General features: G+C 30.8%; 1 protein-coding gene across 1 annotated transcript in view; it reads left to right on the forward strand.

Moving 5' to 3' along the window:
- Window positions 1-23,025, forward strand: part of LOC111636863 (unconventional myosin-XVIIIa-like) — a 75,204-nt gene extending 52,179 nt beyond the window's left edge. Inside the window, exons 17-22 of the mRNA XM_023382251.1 lie at window positions 4,320-4,389; window positions 7,969-8,114; window positions 10,222-10,311; window positions 12,737-12,856; window positions 19,224-19,313; window positions 20,770-23,025. Of these exons, the coding sequence (XP_023238019.1) occupies window positions 4,320-4,389; window positions 7,969-8,114; window positions 10,222-10,311; window positions 12,737-12,856; window positions 19,224-19,313; window positions 20,770-22,062 (1,809 nt within the window). The 3' untranslated portion in view covers window positions 22,063-23,025. The remainder of the gene's footprint in view (window positions 1-4,319; window positions 4,390-7,968; window positions 8,115-10,221; window positions 10,312-12,736; window positions 12,857-19,223; window positions 19,314-20,769) is intronic.
- The last annotated feature ends 620 nt before the right edge of the window (window positions 23,026-23,645 follow it).

Consider the following 23,645-nt stretch of genomic DNA (forward strand, 5'->3'; position numbering starts at 1 on the left):
GATATATGTTAAAGAAATATTGAGTCATTAATTACAATAATAATAAATGTGTTTTTTATGAGCTATTATTGAATGTAATATTATGGATATAAATTTTTTCAGTATTTAAGATATTAAAGAGGATATTAAGAATAAAAATATACTATATTAATTATTATAAACTGTCTTTTTTTCTACCAAAATATCACTCCATCGCTTTTATTCTTATATTCATATCTTAATTCAGATCAAGTTTTAAAATTCAAAATATATTTAAATTGTTTTAATTAAATAAATAATAATAGAATGTTTAATGTATAAATAATATATTTATATATATNCATCAGTAGAATTTCTATCGTTTCGCAATTTAAAAAGTTAAATTAATGTTTTTACGTAGATTTTTAAAGTTGTTATTATTATTATTAAAATTACACAATTTTAAAAACGATTTTTGTTAGTAATTTGGATTTAACAAGTAAAAAAAAGAAAAAAAAAAGAAAAATAGTGTTCTGGTGTTAATGTTCTGGACAGTATTTTATGGTTTTTATTTGTCTATAATTTGAATTCATGTTTTAAAACTTTATATTTAAATATTACACGCATGTTTTTAGATATTTCATTTAAAATTTTTTTTTAAGTTTTTTATGGTGAATATATTGGTGAACTCTCTTTTCTACACGGGTCCATTTACATACAGGTCGGGAGAGTTAGTTTATTTACAATAGAGCTATGCGGAACTTGTAGAAATTTAAATTCTTCCAAAGGCCACCTCTGATTTATAAAACAATCCATCAAATAGATCCTGCATGATATCCAAAATAAACAATGTTTATAAAGAAGTGCCAAGAAAACTTTCGAAACGTCAACGCACTTCCTTTGACACGATCTAAGTTCGATATTCTGTCTAAAATTGGAAATTTTTTTAGAATTTTGATTTATTCCGTTTTTCCTTATGTTTACGAATGTCAGACATTTCGAGACAACTGCCTACAAGCCGAAGATAAACTCGGGATGTTCAAGTTTCATCGTTCAATGACATAAATGATTGCTGGTTTTTTTTTGACACGTTTAATGAATACGATGTTTATGCTTAAATTTTATACTTTAACTTGCCTCGGGAATAATTTGGGCTGCTTCTTTTTCTAAAATAATTTTTTCAGAATATTTTTTCGGTTTTAATTTACATCACTATATTAAATATTGCTGTGTGTTATATAACTTAATTTTATTTCGCTCGTATAAAAATTCAAAATAATTAATATAAACTATTAAACCATTGAAGGATGTAAACATTGAGATTTTAGTGAATAATATAGCTCAAAAATACGGATAATCTCTCAAACGTTATTAATAACTGCCCGGTGCCGTGTCCCTTTCATGAAAGTGATTTTAGAAGGCCAATTCTTGTCTTTTTTATCTTCTCGTCATAGATGCCTAATTTCTGTTACATTTTGAATAATAATTTATTGCTATTTTTTATAATTAAAAGTACACTAAACTTTCGTTAATTCAAATTCCAAAAGAGATAAAATAGAAAAAAATTCTGAATTATCAAAAACATTTAACAAAGTAAGGATATCACAAATAAAATTTATATTCATAAAATGGAATTTAACTACTATTTTGTAATGATTTTTAAATATATTTTTGAAAAAAAATTTTTCCTTAATTCTGTAGATATTGCTATGATACTGCTCAAATGTGAACAGTTTTATAAAGCCAACTTTTCTTGTTTACTGCAAAGTATGAAGAAAGCTTAAAAATTCTCTTTACCCTTCACTTAGTAATAGTAAAGTTTTTGTTTATCTTTGAGTCAACTGTGAACATACTGAAGACAAATCAGGCATTGATTAAAACAAAATAACTAGGTTTGCATAAATAGGAATAACAGAAATTTTGGAATTAAATACTTTTCATGATCATCTTATGTGATAAATTGGAATATTTATACCATTTTGATCATTAGTAGTCTTAAGGCTCTTTGGAAGAATTTAAATTTATTAAAAGGTAATTATATATTTCAATACATTGTAGCTAAATAATAGTATACAGGAATCTAAGACACTTAATATTTAGGATTTTTAAATATTTATGTATCTTGGATTTGTACAAAAATTGAGGCTTTCAATTTGTTGCAGAAAGAAATATCTTAATTATAAAGTACCGTGTTTCCCCGAAAATAAGACATCCTCTGAAAATAAGGCCTAGCAGAGGTTTTGCTGAATTGTGAAATTGTGGGGGAAAGACCTTCCTCCGAAAGTAAGACCTAGCAAAATTTTTTTAGTCATAACAGTCATTGACAGATGGTTGAAAGTGGNAAAGTACCGTGTTTCCCCGAAAATAAGACATCCTCTGAAAATAAGGCCTAGCAGAGGTTTTGCTGAATTGTGAAATTGTGGGGGAAAGACCTTCCTCCGAAAGTAAGACCTAGCAAAATTTTTTTAGTCATAACAGTCATTGACAGATGGTTGAAAGTGGCCGTTGACTTTTTGAAAGTACAGCCACTGATTGGTCAGCAGACAATCATGCCACACAGCATGATTTGCATAAGACTATGGCTTGGGAATCACATACAGTAGAACCTCGATTATCCGGACTAATTGGGAATGAAGGTAGTCCGGATGAGGAAAAATCCGGATAATCGAAACAAATACTTTGTCTTTTCATGATAATACAACGCGTTTTCTTTTCGATAACATATCGGTAATATTAAAAGTAAATACTGTATTTAAATCGTGATCAAATTTTCAAGAAACAAACGTTCGTATTGAATTTGGACTACTACCGTGTACCCCCGANGTTGAATTTTCATCAATGTTAAGCTTAATGTAAACTTTTTAAAATGATAATCGTGGCTATTGTATCGTTAAAAATTTTTTTTATTTTTTACAAACAAAATAAATATATTGAAAAATATAAAAACAAAAACAATGATACTTTAGAAGTTAATCTAGTATCAAAAATGTTCGATTCAGCACGACACACAGTCCTCAGAAAAACACCACACAAAAGTGCCAGTGCTGCCAGCAAAAACACACAAATCAACAAAAAAAATATTGGAGTAGACCAAGATATAGCCAAAGATTGCAGTGCCACAGCACTAACGAAAATTTAAATTTGCTGACTGGAATTCATTCGGATAACTGACGTTTCAGATAACCAACATTCGGATAAACGATGCTCTACTGTATATGTGCTTCAGTGTTCAGTTATCTTGTTATACACTGTGTATAACAAGAAATATCAACTTAAAATTTGGAGATAATATATATTCAATAAGTTATGTGCTTCACTCTCGAGAGAATAGAAATATTATGAGCAGATATGTTGTTGATTGTATTATCAATATTATATGATCAAACATAGTTTGAAATTTAGAATGACTTATGATGATGATGATTAATTAACATATCATTCAAATGTGTCTTCTTTTTCTTCTTATGTAAGTAATCAATCATCATTTTGGAAAATTTAAATGACATCAAGACTTTAGTGTAAGATAATCAACAGAAAAAACATTCATGCTTGATATAATAATTAAATTATTAGAAAAATTATTATCTGGCTTCCAAATTTAGTATCTTTCTTAGTAATTTATAATGTAATCATCAAAAGTGTCTAATAACAATTAATTAAAATTTAAAAGTTTAATTAATACAATTAAATTGATATTCTTATGTGTTAGGATAACTTTTAAATTTAATTAATACAATTAAATTTAAAAGTTATCCTAACACATAAGAATATCAATTTTCTGCTGAATCATTATGTTTGTCTGTAGAATTTTTGTATTATAGGTACTTATCTCAGAAAGATACAGCTTTGAACTTTAGGCTTTCATCAGTATGCATGGGTTTCAGTAATTAAATTCTATTTATAAGCATGCGGAAGCTCATAAAAATCTGTTTGTGTGCTCATTTCTACAATCTCCCATATTGTTTGTTATCCATATTTATCATATTAGAAAGTTAATGTCACAAATTGTAGTCATTGTTTTGTAGTGATATAGAAAAGTGATGTTGATAACATCATTTGATAGTACACAAATAATTTACAAAGAATTTGTTTTACCAGGTCATATAATGAATAAGAAGTATTATGTACACATTTTTAGATCATTTGATTAGAGGAATTTACTAAGCAAGATCTCTGTTTTGGAAGAGTTTCTGTTATATTACAATGTGCAGCCTCATTCTTTAATGATAATTATATTTGATAAAATGCAAGATTGCATAACTAAATCTTTTCTATTATTTCCTGCAAACTATTTCTTGTTTCCAAAATCAAATTGGTGCCAAAAAAGATGATTTGAGAATATATATAACATTTAAACACAGTTTGATGAAGGAATTGATGATGGAAAAATTGATTTAAAAAAAATTTATTGGCTCATTGACAAAAAAGACAGTAAAAGCATGCAGCTTGCTGAAAGCTTTGTGCTTTATACATTGAAGCAAGTACCTACAAATAAATATAAAAGTACCTGTTTTGAGTGAATAGTAAATGATATTTTTGGATTCAGAAACAGTAATTTTTGATTTGATTAGTGATGAGTTTATTTAAGTGGCCATTCAAATCTGTAAAGTTCTTTTTAAACTAAATTTTTGTAATTTATTACATGTTCAATACTAAAATAGGTGATTGATCTACATTTTTCACAAAATATAAAGATGCATAAGTTCTCAAACTATCTTAAAAAATTTTATTATTAATAATGTAATACAGTGAGATTCTGTCAACCCAGCATCTGGTATGCTGGCAAAATATATAAGCCAGCATGTTGAGCTTGTAGTTGGGAAGTTATTGTTGCACTGGGAGTTAAGATTTTCATGTAAGTGTTCAAAACATGTAGTTCTTGGAAAGGGGGCTGAATTCTTGTAGAGACGATAAATGCCACAACAACTTGATTCTGTGATAGTAAAACCAGTTAGCTCATGCATGATTTTTCTAAAGACATTACTATACAGGTTTGGTATGATAAGCAGAAATATTTAGCACACTTGGAATCGATGGAATTATGGAAACAACTATAGTGCATTACTGTTTGTGTACTTTGACAATTAGAGTATATCTATATTTATATGCAACAAAAGGATACAAAGCATAAAATAAGAATAGTGTTCTTGTTTCAAGCTAACCAAGAGTAGGAATAGCCTGAAAAAATTGAAATGGCATGTTAAATAATCATAAAAAATGTATTTGTGCTATTTTACATGTGACAATAGGTAAAATTGTGTCCAGGAGATGAGAAAACTGGAGAAACTTTCATTGTTCAATAAGGTGGCGTATTCAATAACCCAGCATCATGTAGTTCTGATGATACCAGGTTAATAGAATGTCATTGTACTTAATTCATCAAGTTACTTTTAACTGCGTTTAAGCAAATCACTGTAATTTATAAAATGATTAAGTAGTTGAAATTTTTTACTTTAAATAAGTATGTTTAAAAACTGAAACTAACATGAATTGTCCACTATGGAAACAAATCAATATGGGGAATTGGATTGAATTACATAACTTGTTTAATTAGTAATTAGTTTTTACAAGTGTAATAAGAAACTTATCTGATTGTTTACAGAAAAATGGGGCCAAAAATCATCCTCTTTTGACTGACTATAGTTTTTTGGTGTAAAATGTTGATTATAAATTAAGAGATTTTACTTTTTGGGTTATTTATTCTTTATTTTAAATTAAAATATATATATATATAAAAAAAAAGGATGAGTGACTCATTCAAAAGTTATTCAAGATATTTTGAATGATTTTGATAATCGACTAATTATTTTTCATTAGAATAAACCCATTGCTAGATTTCGTATGTAAGAATTTCACTATGAGCATTTTTCTGAAATGATAAATTTGATGAATTATAATAATAATGAATTAGATTTTAATATAAAACTTCAGTCAAAACTTTAATCAGTAAATTTGAATAATTCACAATCTTTTTGATAAATAAATTATTGAGGTCTAAAGTAAGAGATTTTGATTTGCCAAGATCAAAATAATAAATATGTTGTAATTCCATGTACTAGTTGTTCATTGAAAGTTCTCTGAATTTTTACTATCAAAAGTCGTGCCTATGAGAGATTTGTGGTTTTAACCTCTCATTTTGAAAGAATTAAAAAAATTAAATTTAAATACTACAAAAATCAAATACAAATGTAGCTTGCTTATATTGTACCCATTCAGTTCCTCCTTAATCTACTATATTGTGTTATATTGTAAAAATTAATAAGCAATATTTTCAAAAAATAAAGGATTGTTTTATTTTATTAATAAAACCATCCTTTTAAAAATTCTGCAAAGGCCTGGTTACTATTGCAATGTTAATTACATCATTGTTGAGAAATTCTGCATAGATAGATAACATCTATCTGAAATTCTTGAACAGTTAACGTCATTGAAAAATGTAAAAACACACAAATTCTCTTGCTACACTGTTGATCTTTTACAGTTAAAATTCTGAGTACATTGACTTTGAAAGTAAAACAGTCATAACAGTCTTGTCTTTCATGTTAACAGAAACTGTAGTTATAAAATTTCGTTGGATATTTTATTTTAGATTTAATTATGAAATTTTTGACTTATTTCTGAAATGTGAACCAAGTGCTTGGAATAATTGAATAATATAATTTTTGTAATATAATACTGATTATATAAATTTTATGAGATAGAAATTTCAAGTTTTATTATAATCCATTTTTAATTATCATTATACTAAATTTATTGGAATTAAAATTTAAGATTTTAATAATATGTTACACTTTATTTACAATTATCAAAATATTTGATAGAAAATTTAATTTAAACTTAAAATGTTGGTGATAATAAATGAATCTAGTTTGTTTATCTAAATTCTTAAATACACATTTTTTAAAATATATTATTATAAAAACTTATAGATGCCTAATTTCTGTTACATTTTGAATAATAATTTATTGCTATTTTTTATAATTAAAAGTACACTAAACTTTCGTTAATTCAAATTCCAAAAGAGATAAAATAGAAAAAAATTCTGAATTATCAAAAACATTTAACAAAGTAGTAATGAAACAACATCCCTTTTTACAAGTAAGGAGGAGAAAAGCATATAGCATTTATTGAATCATAAAAATTAAACATAGAAACTTCATAAAATTTTAAATTAAAACAGCATATAGTTATTGTAAAATGATGTTAAAGCTCTGGGATAATGAGATTAACATTCCAGAAAAATTTCACTATGGATTAAAAAAGGAAATATATAGCTAGCAATGCCAACTAAGTCATTTGGTCAAACTATCTTTCTCATATTTAAACAATAATTGTAATTTCTAATGCTTAGTTTAATTTATTATGGTTTTGAATTATCTGAAAAGCTTTTAAAATGAAATCGTCCTATTAAATTTTATAAATACAGTATAATATAAAATACATGTTTATTATAGTTACCTAGTAATGATTTTTAATTTTTAGTATTTTCACTAGACTATTTTAGTGTATTACTTATGATGTAATGTACAGTACTGTACTGTACATACAGTATATCAATGTAATAAAATATATGTAAACACAAATTATAGAATATAGAATTTTATAAATATATTTAGTATAAAAATGGCCCAGTTATTTATTATATAAGTTGATTAGATTTATAAATAGAGTGCAGGTGGCCATTTAATTAGATTTAAATGCAATTTGTGATCGATTTTAAATTGATACATTGCATTCGGACCAGCATTCGCTGATGATCAATCACATTGTGACAGTTTTCTGACGTGAATAATGACTTTGCAATCGATATCATTGCGTAATTACGCCAGACCATAAGTATTCCGTTTAAGTCTCTATTCATCTTCTTTGGCCAATATTTTTAGTAATGTACAATAGACTACTATTGTATCTTTGCCAATGTACGATATTTTGTAACTAATCCAATTACATTGTCTTCTACCTGCTCGATGCCATATAGTAAAATGTTCGGCTATTCGACAGGTTGGTAAGTTATCGGGTCCATATTAATTAGCAACTATATCAAGATCGTTATGCGTTTCTTCTCCTTCTATGCTTTTCTTTTGGAGAGACTTCACCAACTAATCGTACACGTTAACGCAAACAATTCCTTATCTGGATTTAATTCCACTTCAAGGGCAAGTAACTCATCAGTAGAATTTCTATCGTTTCGCAATTTAAAAAGTTAAATTAATGTTTTTACGTAGATTTTTAAAGTTGTTATTATTATTATTAAAATTACACAATTTTAAAAACGATTTTTGTTAGTAATTTGGATTTAACAAGTAAAAAAAAGAAAAAAAAAAGAAAAATAGTGTTCTGGTGTTAATGTTCTGGACAGTATTTTATGGTTTTTATTTGTCTATAATTTGAATTCATGTTTTAAAACTTTATATTTAAATATTACACGCATGTTTTTAGATATTTCATTTAAAATTTTTTTTTAAGTTTTTTATGGTGAATATATTGGTGAACTCTCTTTTCTACACGGGTCCATTTACATACAGGTCGGGAGAGTTAGTTTATTTACAATAGAGCTATGCGGAACTTGTAGAAATTTAAATTCTTCCAAAGGCCACCTCTGATTTATAAAACAATCCATCAAATAGATCCTGCATGATATCCAAAATAAACAATGTTTATAAAGAAGTGCCAAGAAAACTTTCGAAACGTCAACGCACTTCCTTTGACACGATCTAAGTTCGATATTCTGTCTAAAATTGGAAATTTTTTTAGAATTTTGATTTATTCCGTTTTTCCTTATGTTTACGAATGTCAGACATTTCGAGACAACTGCCTACAAGCCGAAGATAAACTCGGGATGTTCAAGTTTCATCGTTCAATGACATAAATGATTGCTGGTTTTTTTTTGACACGTTTAATGAATACGATGTTTATGCTTAAATTTTATACTTTAACTTGCCTCGGGAATAATTTGGGCTGCTTCTTTTTCTAAAATAATTTTTTCAGAATATTTTTTCGGTTTTAATTTACATCACTATATTAAATATTGCTGTGTGTTATATAACTTAATTTTATTTCGCTCGTATAAAAATTCAAAATAATTAATATAAACTATTAAACCATTGAAGGATGTAAACATTGAGATTTTAGTGAATAATATAGCTCAAAAATACGGATAATCTCTCAAACGTTATTAATAACTGCCCGGTGCCGTGTCCCTTTCATGAAAGTGATTTTAGAAGGCCAATTCTTGTCTTTTTTATCTTCTCGTCCTTCGACGAGAAGATAAAAAAAAAATCCCTTTTTAGAAATCTTTTTCGGCATCGTTTAAATGCGGGGAAGATATAGGGAGTGAGCCGCGCCCTGCCTAGAATATACCCTGCATTTGGATGAAGCGGTCCAACTTCTTAAAGTGTTAACAATTTTGCCATGTTTCGTTTGTCGTCTTCATTCCAGCGACTAAATAAATACAAAATATTTATATACAAAGTTTCGATTAGTCGTTGGCATTTTTATTTTTATTCATAGCTTTCAACTAGACCCATTACGAAATATTTCTGGAAAGCTTTCTGTAGTTCCGCTCTTAACACGATACATTGTTAACGTTATTATTTAGTTAACGTTATATAAGATAGAAAATTTCAATTAAATCGACATTTTAACTTTTATAATTGTAGGTTAAAATGTTTCCAGCGATTTATCTCATTTAAATATTGATTATTTGGCATTTATAAACGTCAAGTTTGTAGTTCTTTGTTTTAAAACGCTTTTGTATACGATTTAATTCATCACTCTGATCTCAAAAGCTCTTGTCTTTGTTTCCGTTTCTGTTTATTGTCACTTTTTACGTGCCACACTAAGAAACACTCGCGACCATAAGTTTAATTATCTTGGCTATGTCCCCGCTCGGTTTCTTCTCTTCTATTGGATCCTCATGGTACTACGACTCAGAAAGGATACGGTGCGGTCAGCACATTATATAAATATACGTATATATTTAAAAAAAAGTTCCAGTTCCGAAACAACTTTCCAATTTTAGAAGCAGTAAAAAATCCGTAAGCAAAAGTTCCTGCTGACATTGCTGGAAATTTGTCTAGTCCACACTGTCCGCAACATGTCTCGGATTTGCTGCCTGCAACGTTTCCTTTCGACTCGATTTTTTGACACCGGTCCAGGTTGTAATTAAAATACATATATCACTATCATATCATACGAATCAAATGGAATATTAAAGGATGTTTTGAAAATTCCTCAAAAAATTCTATCTATTTATTTTTCCAGGAAGAACTAGAGAATTTAAAAGCGAAAGTAGAAAAATTAGAAAAGGAAAGGATCGAATTAAAGCATAACAATGATAAATTGGAAGTGAAGGTGAGCTATTCAAAAATATATTTTGGTGATGTCGGTGCCTCTATGATAATAAATCTATAATTAGAGAGTACTTAAGAACTGCTGAATGCTGCTCTCTTTTATTTTTCGTAAACATTTCCTTGCTGATTTATGATTTTTGTCGAGTTGCATCATTTCTTACTTTTTAAAAAAATGTCATTTAAGATTGAATTATAAATGTTACCAATCCACTTATATCGATAAAAACGTTCTTCTATTAAAAATAAGAGCCATGTGGAACGAGTTTGAGTGTTGACAGCAGACTTTCCTTTTAAAATATTTAAGAATAGAATATATTATATTCGTCTTTCATTTCTTCCATTCCCCGAAAGTTCATACTTAGTTTAGAGTGCAGACGAATGTTTACCTGCAGGAAGACGTGGGAGTGAGTTGTGTTAAATTTCTCAAAAAAAATTTTTACATGCTCGTTTTTTTTTTCTTTCGGAAATTTTACGCTAATGAATCCTCAAATGTTAAAGTGCCATGCTGTAGCGAAAAAAAACTATTTGATAATTTATGTATATGAAGTAATGATTCGCACGGGTTCAATGGGTTTAAGATAATTAAGGTTTATCCTCGTCCAAGGCAAAACGGTGACCCATTTATACCCGACCCACTTTTTATTTACGATCTCATTGTTCGAGACAAACTTTGCAATTGGTAATTCCAATATCAAAATCCAACTATTGATTTTTTTTATGTTATGTGTGTTGCATTTGGGTGAAGAGAAAAATTGGAAAAAATCAAGAATTTTAGTTTTATGTTTTATAATTTATGATGATACAATATTATAAAACGGTAATATTGAAAAAAAGATCGGATAATAGCCGAGGTGTGGTTAATTCGCGGGAATAGTGACACCCATATATTTTAACGGAAAGAACGAGACAGACAAGGCTAAACTTAGGCATGGAATGAATGTGCTAAGCTGTGCATTTTCACCAGGAACTCGTCTCGTCGGCCAAACTTTATTATCCCGGCAGAGTATCGACTTTTTGGAGGGATGCCAAAGGTTTAGCCTGAACTTTGACCCCGCATGGCCTCGAAACCGTATATATTTTTTTGGATACCGGGAGTCTAGAAATGCAGTCGAGAGGTGGAAGCGTTATCGGTCTGAAGAACACGACACTAGACTCTCCCAAAATAAGAGAGAAAGTCCGTTACACGAAAATCCAAAAATAGACTCGAGAAGGCTCGTGCCAATAGGAACAAACTAGTGTAATAAGAAGGTGAAGCACGTGTTAGCTTCAGTCAAACCGCATTTTCCCAAGACGATGAGAGGGAAGTAGAGTGAAATGGTGGACAAGGTCAATCAGAAGACTCGTTTCGGGGAGAATTTATCCGTTGCGATGCGATGAGGACCAATATGTGAATATATATATACAAGGGCCAAACTGGATTTTAGTTCTGCTTTTAATAGTAGTTGTAGTTTTGTTAGTTGGAAAAAAAGCTTGAAAAAATGGCAACTCCCGTCCAGAAAACGGAAACCAATACCACTAATAATAGCAATGTAGTAAAGGTCGGCCAGGTACCACCAAAAAATGGACTAGTCAAGCCGATATCTGTTATCGCACCCATCAAAAAAGAAACCGAAAAAACGGCGAAGATGGGACAGGTATCCGGAGGTGTATCCAATGGCAAAGATCCGAATCGGACCAATGGTGAGAAAACCAACATCGGGAACAACAACAACGCTAATTCGGCTTATCGTAAATCAAACGATCAGTTAAATGCTATTTCTGGTGGCGATAAAAAATCTGCAGCAAGCAAAGAGAAAGTATCCGACGTCACTAAGTCGGAAATGGCAACCGGTAAAGCTTCGGCCACTTCTCAGAAGGAAAATGTCCAGACCATCGATATTAGAGAACTGCAGAAAGTATTCAAGAAATCGGATGCCAACCCCACTCCACCCATTCCCATCAGGAAAAAAACGGTGACCAATTATAACAACAGAGGCAGCGTGTCGAGCGATATCGTCAAGAAAACCGAAGCCAAAGCGGAAATAAAAAAGAGTACCAGTACATCCAATGTATCATCGTATCTGTCAAAAAAGTATCAAGATATGAAAGAAAGATCTAACAGTTTTCGTTTCCTGTCAAAGTCCAACGAAAAGCCTTCTCTGACTCAGCGTATCTTCAACGATACCCGATCTTTAAGCAGGAATCGATACAGCTCTGTAGAACGTTCTCTTGAAATCCTGAAGACTCCTTCATCGAAGATGCCACCCCGTATTACTTCCCCTACTCGTCTTACCTCTCCCACTCGCTTGACTTCTCCCACCCGCCTGACTTCACCCGCTCGCCTGACTTCTCCCTCTCGACTGACTTCCCCACCCCCCAGCAAGGAAAGTGTTTACAGATATAATAGTGGTAGAATAGCGGATCGTAAATTATCATCATCTTCTCAGGTGTCGGAACTTTGGTCGGATCTGAATGAAGAACAGGCCACGTCCACTCATGTTTCCGAGATGCTAGAATCGGAAATATCCGAAAGGATGAAGCTAGAAAAGGAAGTTCAGGAACTTCAGGTGAGTTGGATTTTTTTTCTTTTTAATGGCTTTTACATGCGTAAGATCGAATTTGAGACGATTAGTTTTTCCCTTTGCAACGGGACAATGTCGTTTAAGTTTCCGTCTTGCGCATGTTTTTATAATTTATTTTTAACTGGCAGAGAATTTCATCTATCCGGGAAAATATTGCAGACATTCGTAACGGAATGCCAATTTTTTTAAAATGTGAATTAATAATTACGTTGGCCCATCGTGAAGTATAATACGGATCCGTGGATTATTGCATTATATTCTTTATAAATGGAACATATCCATGAAGAACATTAACACGAAGTGTTACGTTATGCATCGCTTAATAATTTATACGGCAATTATCGAGAAAAACTACTTATACGTATATATATATATATATATTTGGCCGCCATACTCCGTTATTTTAAGACGGGTTTCTTTGTTGCATTTTTTTAGATGATTAATCGAAAACTAAGCTAATAGGTAAAGCGTTCGCGAACTATAAATAGAGACAGCTTGATTAATTATACACAATCGCGCTACTCACCCGGTTGGCTTTAAAACCAGTATTTTCTTATTTTTCTTTTTGGTTTTTTTATTGCATAAACAAACTAGTCGGAGAAATCGGATATCTTCTGGGATGGCGGTATCTGCCAGATAATTACCGTCAAGTTAAAAACTCTTCCGGGGTAATTTGTTTAAACGAATAAGAAAATATTCCCGAAGATCATTTGTTAAAAGAGAAAAATTTTCTTCGTACGACAATTTTTGCTGCTGTTGTACTCTATTCGCTTTTTTATTGTTTTATCCATCTGTCACTTTAATTCCCTCTTGGCCAATTGGCATAGGGAAGAGCCATCGTTAACTTAAGTATGATACTTGACGAGAGGTTTGGCACAGAAACCGACATCTCGTCGCGCGATCGCTTATATAAAAATCGCCCGTTATAATTATTGTCGCCCCAACGAAAGTCTCGCTTTCTCTCTTTTTCACCTACTTTGTATAACCGTCGCATTCCCTCGTTTATGACACTAAATGCGCTTTAGCCTAGCGCCATATTTATTCGGCGCGCGGCACGCTAAGCGGGCGCGACGCGGCGCGGCGCACCGTTATCTCGCTATTTAATCGAAATGAATCCCATTAATTAATTATGTAATTTATCTTGTTACTCGAAATTTCATTACAATAATATATTAATAAAATATTTGAAATTCTCTCCGATTTATATAAATTTGAGTTGGGTATTAGCTTATATTAGCTATAAATTATATTTAATTAGTGTTTTAACTTAGAATTTTAGTTTTATCTTCCAAATGTTTTCATTTTCTCGATTAATGAAATGTGATATAATTTTAGCAAATATTTTACACATTTTATTGATTACAAAATTATATTTTGCAATATTTATTGTGAAAGATGTAGCTATTCTGTAAGAACATGTATAGAGCTGTATATTAATTTTTATAGAATAATTTTATGGATTAAAATAACTCAATGTAAGTATTTTTTTATAAACTAGAGTATGTATAACTGATTTATTGTAAGTTTTTGTTAATAAAAATAAAACTCATGGATTTATCAAAGAATCAAAACTAAATAATGGTGTATTCTTTACAAATAAATTAGTCTACAGATGCACAGCGTGTCATCTTGTATAAATATTAATAATCAAAAATTAATTTTCATTTAACTGATTAATTTAAGATTAAGATTCTAACAGGGTTTGAACTTGCTATATCTGCAAGTAGTATATATAACAGTGAGTTATCTGGATTTAATATATTTCTAATTACAATATTAATATTTATAGAAGATGACAGCAATTTTAGGCAGTTTATTTTAATTTAATTAAAAAATGAATTTAATATAGCCCAAGGTTCAAGTGCGATTTAGTTTATATTTAGAAAATTTAAGCTTTAATTTGCGTTGTCAAAAATCAGAGAGAAGACAAGAACATTACTTTAAAAAATATCTTTGTAATTCTAGATGTTGCATTAAAATTTTAAAATTTTGAATTAATTTTTATGTTTTGCTCCATACAAAATGAAATATTTCAATATAATATTTGAATACATTGATAGAAATGATGTGCAAATATTATTTTTATTGTTTATAATAGAGAAGAACTGAAATTGTCAAATTTGATGTGGACATAACTTTGATCTTGATCAAATTTTTGAAAATCATACTATTATATTTTTTGGAAAGCTCTGGATTCAAATATCTAATTAAAATTAGTCATTTGAAAATTTAAAAGCTTAAATTATTGGTAGAACAAAGGTATGATTGTTTTATTGCAAAGATGTCTTGTAAAATCTAAATCTAATCAGATCAATAAAAAACCACATAGAGAATTGTTTTCTTTACATAAATTATAAAAATGTACTAATAAAAAAAATCATGTATTTTACTAAACATACTGAAAAGGGAATAAATGATCCCAAAATGTGTCTATGGTTATTAGATGGCAATTTGTGAAATAAAGATATTTGACAAGGCAAACATTGATATGGACTAATATTAGTTCTTATAGAAAAAAAAATTTGTATGGTAAATTAAATGCTACAATGTGATTCCAGGATTGACTGTTTAAATTTAAATGTGTTGAATGATTTATATTTTTGATTTGAAGGCAGTTTAAATGGTAAATAAGAACAAAAGTATAGCAGACTCTTGCTTTTTGACAGTTTGATATATACAGATTTGAATAGCCATAGTTTGAAAATTTTCTAGGATTTCCCATTGTTTTCTCCAAAAATTTTGGAAATTTTTATGCTGTATTCTTGCAACCAAGTAAATCTCCACAAATGCTATTAGGCATGTATTTGTGATAAAATTGCATTTAGCTTTATATTGTATACACTCCTCTTTGCAGTAGACTGTTAAGTGCAATCATTATTATTTATTGGGCTGCAATTTGAAAAAATTGTAGCCCAATAAATTTCCACTGTCATCCTTTCGTCTGTCTTTCCTTAATCTAGAGAATGGAACTAGATAGATGAAAGACAAGACCAGATATGGAAACCTTGGGGACAGGAGGTCCCAATTAACTACATACAAACTTCCAATGCAAACCAGAAGTCATGTTATTTAAATTCAAAAATTTTCCCTGAAAGGTGTTAGACAGATGACTGGCATGACTCTATTGTTGAAGGAAAAGTATGANCATTTAACAAAGTAGTAATGAAACAACATCCCTTTTTACAAGTAAGGAGGAGAAAAGCATATAGCATTTATTGAATCATAAAAATTAAACATAGAAACTTCATAAAATTTTAAATTAAAACAGCATATAGTTATTGTAAAATGATGTTAAAGCTCTGGGATAATGAGATTAACATTCCAGAAAAATTTCGCTATGGATTAAAAAAGGAAATATATAGCTAGCAATGCCAACTAAGTCATTTGGTCAAACTATCTTTCTCATATTTAAACAATAATTGTAATTTCTAATGCTTAGTTTAATTTATTATGGTTTTGAATTATCTGAAAAGCTTTTAAAATGAAATCGTCCTATTAAATTTTATAAATACAGTATAATATAAAATACATGTTTATTATAGTTACCTAGTAATGATTTTTAATTTTTAGTATTTTCACTAGACTATTTTAGTGTATTACTTATGATGTAATGTACAGTACTGTACTGTACATACAGTATATCAATGTAATAAAATATATGTAAACACAAATTATAGAATATAGAATTTTATAAATATATTTAGTATAAAAATGGCCCAGTTATTTATTATATAAGTTGATTAGATTTATAAATAGAGTGCAGGTGGCCATTTAATTAGATTTAAATGCAATTTGTGATCGATTTTAAATTGATACATTGCATTCGGACCAGCATTCGCTGATGATCAATCACATTGTGACAGTTTTCTGACGTGAATAATGACTTTGCAATCGATATCATTGCGTAATTACGCCAGACCATAAGTATTCCGTTTAAGTCTCTATTCATCTTCTTTGGCCAATATTTTTAGTAATGTACAATAGACTACTATTGTATCTTTGCCAATGTACGATATTTTGTAACTAATCCAATTACATTGTCTTCTACCTGCTCGATGCCATATAGTAAAATGTTCGGCTATTCGACAGGTTGGTAAGTTATCGGGTCCATATTAATTAGCAACTATATCAAGATCGTTATGCGTTTCTTCTCCTTCTATGCTTTTCTTTTGGAGAGACTTCACCAACTAATCGTACACGTTAACGCAAACAATTCCTTATCTGGATTTAATTCCACTTCAAGGGCAAGTAACTCATCAGTAGAATTTCTATCGTTTCGCAATTTAAAAAGTTAAATTAATGTTTTTACGTAGATTTTTAAAGTTGTTATTATTATTATTAAAATTACACAATTTTAAAAACGATTTTTGTTAGTAATTTGGATTTAACAAGTAAAAAAAAGAAAAAAAAAAAGAAAAATAGTGTTCTGGTGTTAATGTTCTGGACAGTATTTTATGGTTTTTATTTGTCTATAATTTGAATTCATGTTTTAAAACTTTATATTTAAATATTACACGCATGTTTTTAGATATTTCATTTAAATTTTTTTTTTAAGTTTTTTATGGTGAATATATTGGTGAACTCTCTTTTCTACACGGGTCCATTTACATACAGGTCGGGAGAGTTAGTTTATTTACAATAGAGCTATGCGGAACTTGTAGAAATTTAAATTCTTCCAAAGGCCACCTCTGATTTATAAAACAATCCATCAAATAGATCCTGCATGATATCCAAAATAAACAATGTTTATAAAGAAGTGCCAAGAAAACTTTCGAAACGTCAACGCACTTCCTTTGACACGATCTAAGTTCGATATTCTGTCTAAAATTGGAAATTTTTTTAGAATTTTGATTTATTCCGTTTTTCCTTATGTTTACGAATGTCAGACATTTCGAGACAACTGCCTACAAGCCGAAGATAAACTCGGGATGTTCAAGTTTCATCGTTCAATGACATAAATGATTGCTGGTTTTTTTTTGACACGTTTAATGAATACGATGTTTATGCTTAAATTTTATACTTTAACTTGCCTCGGGAATAATTTGGGCTGCTTCTTTTTCTAAAATAATTTTTTCAGAATATTTTTTCGGTTTTAATTTACATCACTATATTAAATATTGCTGTGTGTTATATAACTTAATTTTATTTCGCTCGTATAAAAATTCAAAATAATTAATATAAACTATTAAACCATTGAAGGATGTAAACATTGAGATTTTAGTGAATAATATAGCTCAAAAATACGGATAATCTCTCAAACGTTATTAATAACTGCCCGGTGCCGTGTCCCTTTCATGAAAGTGATTTTAGAAGGCCAATTCTTGTCTTTTTTATCTTCTCGTCCTTCGACGAGAAGATAAAAAAAAAATCCCTTTTTAGAAATCTTTTTCGGCATCGTTTAAATGCGGGGAAGATATAGGGAGTGAGCCGCGCCCTGCCTAGAATATACCCTGCATTTGGATGAAGCGGTCCAACTTCTTAAAGTGTTAACAATTTTGCCATGTTTCGTTTGTCGTCTTCATTCCAGCGACTAAATAAATACAAAATATTTATATACAAAGTTTCGATTAGTCGTTGGCATTTTTATTTTTATTCATAGCTTTCAACTAGACCCATTACGAAATATTTCTGGAAAGCTTTCTGTAGTTCCGCTCTTAACACGATACATTGTTAACGTTATTATTTAGTTAACGTTATATAAGATAGAAAATTTCAATTAAATCGACATTTTAACTTTTATAATTGTAGGTTAAAATGTTTCCAGCGATTTATCTCATTTAAATATTGATTATTTGGCATTTATAAACGTCAAGTTTGTAGTTCTTTGTTTTAAAACGCTTTTGTATACGATTTAATTCATCACTCTGATCTCAAAAGCTCTTGTCTTTGTTTCCGTTTCTGTTTATTGTCACTTTTTACGTGCCACACTAAGAAACACTCGCGACCATAAGTTTAATTATCTTGGCTATGTCCCCGCTCGGTTTCTTCTCTTCTATTGGATCCTCATGGTACTACGACTCAGAAAGGATACGGTGCGGTCAGCACATTATATAAATATACGTATATATTTAAAAAAAAGTTCCAGTTCCGAAACAACTTTCCAATTTTAGAAGCAGTAAAAAATCCGTAAGCAAAAGTTCCTGCTGACATTGCTGGAAATTTGTCTAGTCCACACTGTCCGCAACATGTCTCGGATTTGCTGCCTGCAACGTTTCCTTTCGACTCGATTTTTTGACACCGGTCCAGGTTGTAATTAAAATACATATATCACTATCATATCATACGAATCAAATGGAATATTAAAGGATGTTTTGAAAATTCCTCAAAAAATTCTATCTATTTATTTTTCCAGGAAGAACTAGAGAATTTAAAAGCGAAAGTAGAAAAATTAGAAAAGGAAAGGATCGAATTAAAGCATAACAATGATAAATTGGAAGTGAAGGTGAGCTATTCAAAAATATATTTTGGTGATGTCGGTGCCTCTATGATAATAAATCTATAATTAGAGAGTACTTAAGAACTGCTGAATGCTGCTCTCTTTTATTTTTCGTAAACATTTCCTTGCTGATTTATGATTTTTGTCGAGTTGCATCATTTCTTACTTTTTAAAAAAATGTCATTTAAGATTGAATTATAAATGTTACCAATCCACTTATATCGATAAAAACGTTCTTCTATTAAAAATAAGAGCCATGTGGAACGAGTTTGAGTGTTGACAGCAGACTTTCCTTTTAAAATATTTAAGAATAGAATATATTATATTCGTCTTTCATTTCTTCCATTCCCCGAAAGTTCATACTTAGTTTAGAGTGCAGACGAATGTTTACCTGCAGGAAGACGTGGGAGTGAGTTGTGTTAAATTTCTCAAAAAAAATTTTTACATGCTCGTTTTTTTTTTCTTTCGGAAATTTTACGCTAATGAATCCTCAAATGTTAAAGTGCCATGCTGTAGCGAAAAAAAACTATTTGATAATTTATGTATATGAAGTAATGATTCGCACGGGTTCAATGGGTTTAAGATAATTAAGGTTTATCCTCGTCCAAGGCAAAACGGTGACCCATTTATACCCGACCCACTTTTTATTTACGATCTCATTGTTCGAGACAAACTTTGCAATTGGTAATTCCAATATCAAAATCCAACTATTGATTTTTTTTATGTTATGTGTGTTGCATTTGGGTGAAGAGAAAAATTGGAAAAAATCAAGAATTTTAGTTTTATGTTTTATAATTTATGATGATACAATATTATAAAACGGTAATATTGAAAAAAAGATCGGATAATAGCCGAGGTGTGGTTAATTCGCGGGAATAGTGACACCCATATATTTTAACGGAAAGAACGAGACAGACAAGGCTAAACTTAGGCATGGAATGAATGTGCTAAGCTGTGCATTTTCACCAGGAACTCGTCTCGTCGGCCAAACTTTATTATCCCGGCAGAGTATCGACTTTTTGGAGGGATGCCAAAGGTTTAGCCTGAACTTTGACCCCGCATGGCCTCGAAACCGTATATATTTTTTTGGATACCGGGAGTCTAGAAATGCAGTCGAGAGGTGGAAGCGTTATCGGTCTGAAGAACACGACACTAGACTCTCCCAAAATAAGAGAGAAAGTCCGTTACACGAAAATCCAAAAATAGACTCGAGAAGGCTCGTGCCAATAGGAACAAACTAGTGTAATAAGAAGGTGAAGCACGTGTTAGCTTCAGTCAAACCGCATTTTCCCAAGACGATGAGAGGGAAGTAGAGTGAAATGGTGGACAAGGTCAATCAGAAGACTCGTTTCGGGGAGAATTTATCCGTTGCGATGCGATGAGGACCAATATGTGAATATATATATACAAGGGCCAAACTGGATTTTAGTTCTGCTTTTAATAGTAGTTGTAGTTTTGTTAGTTGGAAAAAAAGCTTGAAAAAATGGCAACTCCCGTCCAGAAAACGGAAACCAATACCACTAATAATAGCAATGTAGTAAAGGTCGGCCAGGTACCACCAAAAAATGGACTAGTCAAGCCGATATCTGTTATCGCACCCATCAAAAAAGAAACCGAAAAAACGGCGAAGATGGGACAGGTATCCGGAGGTGTATCCAATGGCAAAGATCCGAATCGGACCAATGGTGAGAAAACCAACATCGGGAACAACAACAACGCTAATTCGGCTTATCGTAAATCAAACGATCAGTTAAATGCTATTTCTGGTGGCGATAAAAAATCTGCAGCAAGCAAAGAGAAAGTATCCGACGTCACTAAGTCGGAAATGGCAACCGGTAAAGCTTCGGCCACTTCTCAGAAGGAAAATGTCCAGACCATCGATATTAGAGAACTGCAGAAAGTATTCAAGAAATCGGATGCCAACCCCACTCCACCCATTCCCATCAGGAAAAAAACGGTGACCAATTATAACAACAGAGGCAGCGTGTCGAGCGATATCGTCAAGAAAACCGAAGCCAAAGCGGAAATAAAAAAGAGTACCAGTACATCCAATGTATCATCGTATCTGTCAAAAAAGTATCAAGATATGAAAGAAAGATCTAACAGTTTTCGTTTCCTGTCAAAGTCCAACGAAAAGCCTTCTCTGACTCAGCGTATCTTCAACGATACCCGATCTTTAAGCAGGAATCGATACAGCTCTGTAGAACGTTCTCTTGAAATCCTGAAGACTCCTTCATCGAAGATGCCACCCCGTATTACTTCCCCTACTCGTCTTACCTCTCCCACTCGCTTGACTTCTCCCACCCGCCTGACTTCACCCGCTCGCCTGACTTCTCCCTCTCGACTGACTTCCCCACCCCCCAGCAAGGAAAGTGTTTACAGATATAATAGTGGTAGAATAGCGGATCGTAAATTATCATCATCTTCTCAGGTGTCGGAACTTTGGTCGGATCTGAATGAAGAACAGGCCACGTCCACTCATGTTTCCGAGATGCTAGAATCGGAAATATCCGAAAGGATGAAGCTAGAAAAGGAAGTTCAGGAACTTCAGGTGAGTTGGATTTTTTTTCTTTTTAATGGCTTTTACATGCGTAAGATCGAATTTGAGACGATTAGTTTTTCCCTTTGCAACGGGACAATGTCGTTTAAGTTTCCGTCTTGCGCATGTTTTTATAATTTATTTTTAACTGGCAGAGAATTTCATCTATCCGGGAAAATATTGCAGACATTCGTAACGGAATGCCAATTTTTTTAAAATGTGAATTAATAATTACGTTGGCCCATCGTGAAGTATAATACGGATCCGTGGATTATTGCATTATATTCTTTATAAATGGAACATATCCATGAAGAACATTAACACGAAGTGTTACGTTATGCATCGCTTAATAATTTATACGGCAATTATCGAGAAAAACTACTTATACGTATATATATATATATATTTGGCCGCCATACTCCGTTATTTTAAGACGGGTTTCTTTGTTGCATTTTTTTAGATGATTAATCGAAAACTAAGCTAATAGGTAAAGCGTTCGCGAACTATAAATAGAGACAGCTTGATTAATTATACACAATCGCGCTACTCACCCGGTTGGCTTTAAAACCAGTATTTTCTTATTTTTCTTTTTGGTTTTTTTATTGCATAAACAAACTAGTCGGAGAAATCGGATATCTTCTGGGATGGCGGTATCTGCCAGATAATTACCGTCAAGTTAAAAACTCTTCCGGGGTAATTTGTTTAAACGAATAAGAAAATATTCCCGAAGATCATTTGTTAAAAGAGAAAAATTTTCTTCGTACGACAATTTTTGCTGCTGTTGTACTCTATTCGCTTTTTTATTGTTTTATCCATCTGTCACTTTAATTCCCTCTTGGCCAATTGGCATAGGGAAGAGCCATCGTTAACTTAAGTATGATACTTGACGAGAGGTTTGGCACAGAAACCGACATCTCGTCGCGCGATCGCTTATATAAAAATCGCCCGTTATAATTATTGTCGCCCCAACGAAAGTCTCGCTTTCTCTCTTTTTCACCTACTTTGTATAACCGTCGCATTCCCTCGTTTATGACACTAAATGCGCTTTAGCCTAGCGCCATATTTATTCGGCGCGCGGCACGCTAAGCGGGCGCGACGCGGCGCGGCGCACCGTTATCTCGCTATTTAATCGAAATGAATCCCATTAATTAATTATGTAATTTATCTTGTTACTCGAAATTTCATTACAATAATATATTAATAAAATATTTGAAATTCTCTCCGATTTATATATATTTGAGTTGGGTATTAGCTTATATTAGCTATAAATTATATTTAATTAGTGTTTTAACTTAGAATTTTAGTTTTATCTTCCAAATGTTTTCATTTTCTCGATTAATGAAATGTGATATAATTTTAGCAAATATTTTACACATTTTATTGATTACAAAATTATATTTTGCAATATTTATTGTGAAAGATGTAGCTATTCTGTAAGAACATGTATAGAGCTGTATATTAATTTTTATAGAATAATTTTATGGATTAAAATAACTCAATGTAAGTATTTTTTTATAAACTAGAGTATGTATAACTGATTTATTGTAAGTTTTTGTTAATAAAAATAAAACTCATGGATTTATCAAAGAATCAAAACTAAATAATGGTGTATTCTTTACAAATAAATTAGTCTACAGATGCACAGCGTGTCATCTTGTATAAATATTAATAATCAAAAATTAATTTTCATTTAACTGATTAATTTAAGATTAAGATTCTAACAGGGTTTGAACTTGCTATATCTGCAAGTAGTATATATAACAGTGAGTTATCTGGATTTAATATATTTCTAATTACAA

Source organism: Centruroides sculpturatus, unplaced genomic scaffold, assembly GCF_000671375.1.
Source record: "Centruroides sculpturatus isolate CEXI.00-Female unplaced genomic scaffold, Cexi_2.0 scaffold1043, whole genome shotgun sequence".
Lineage (NCBI taxonomy): Eukaryota > Metazoa > Arthropoda > Arachnida > Scorpiones > Buthidae > Centruroides > Centruroides sculpturatus.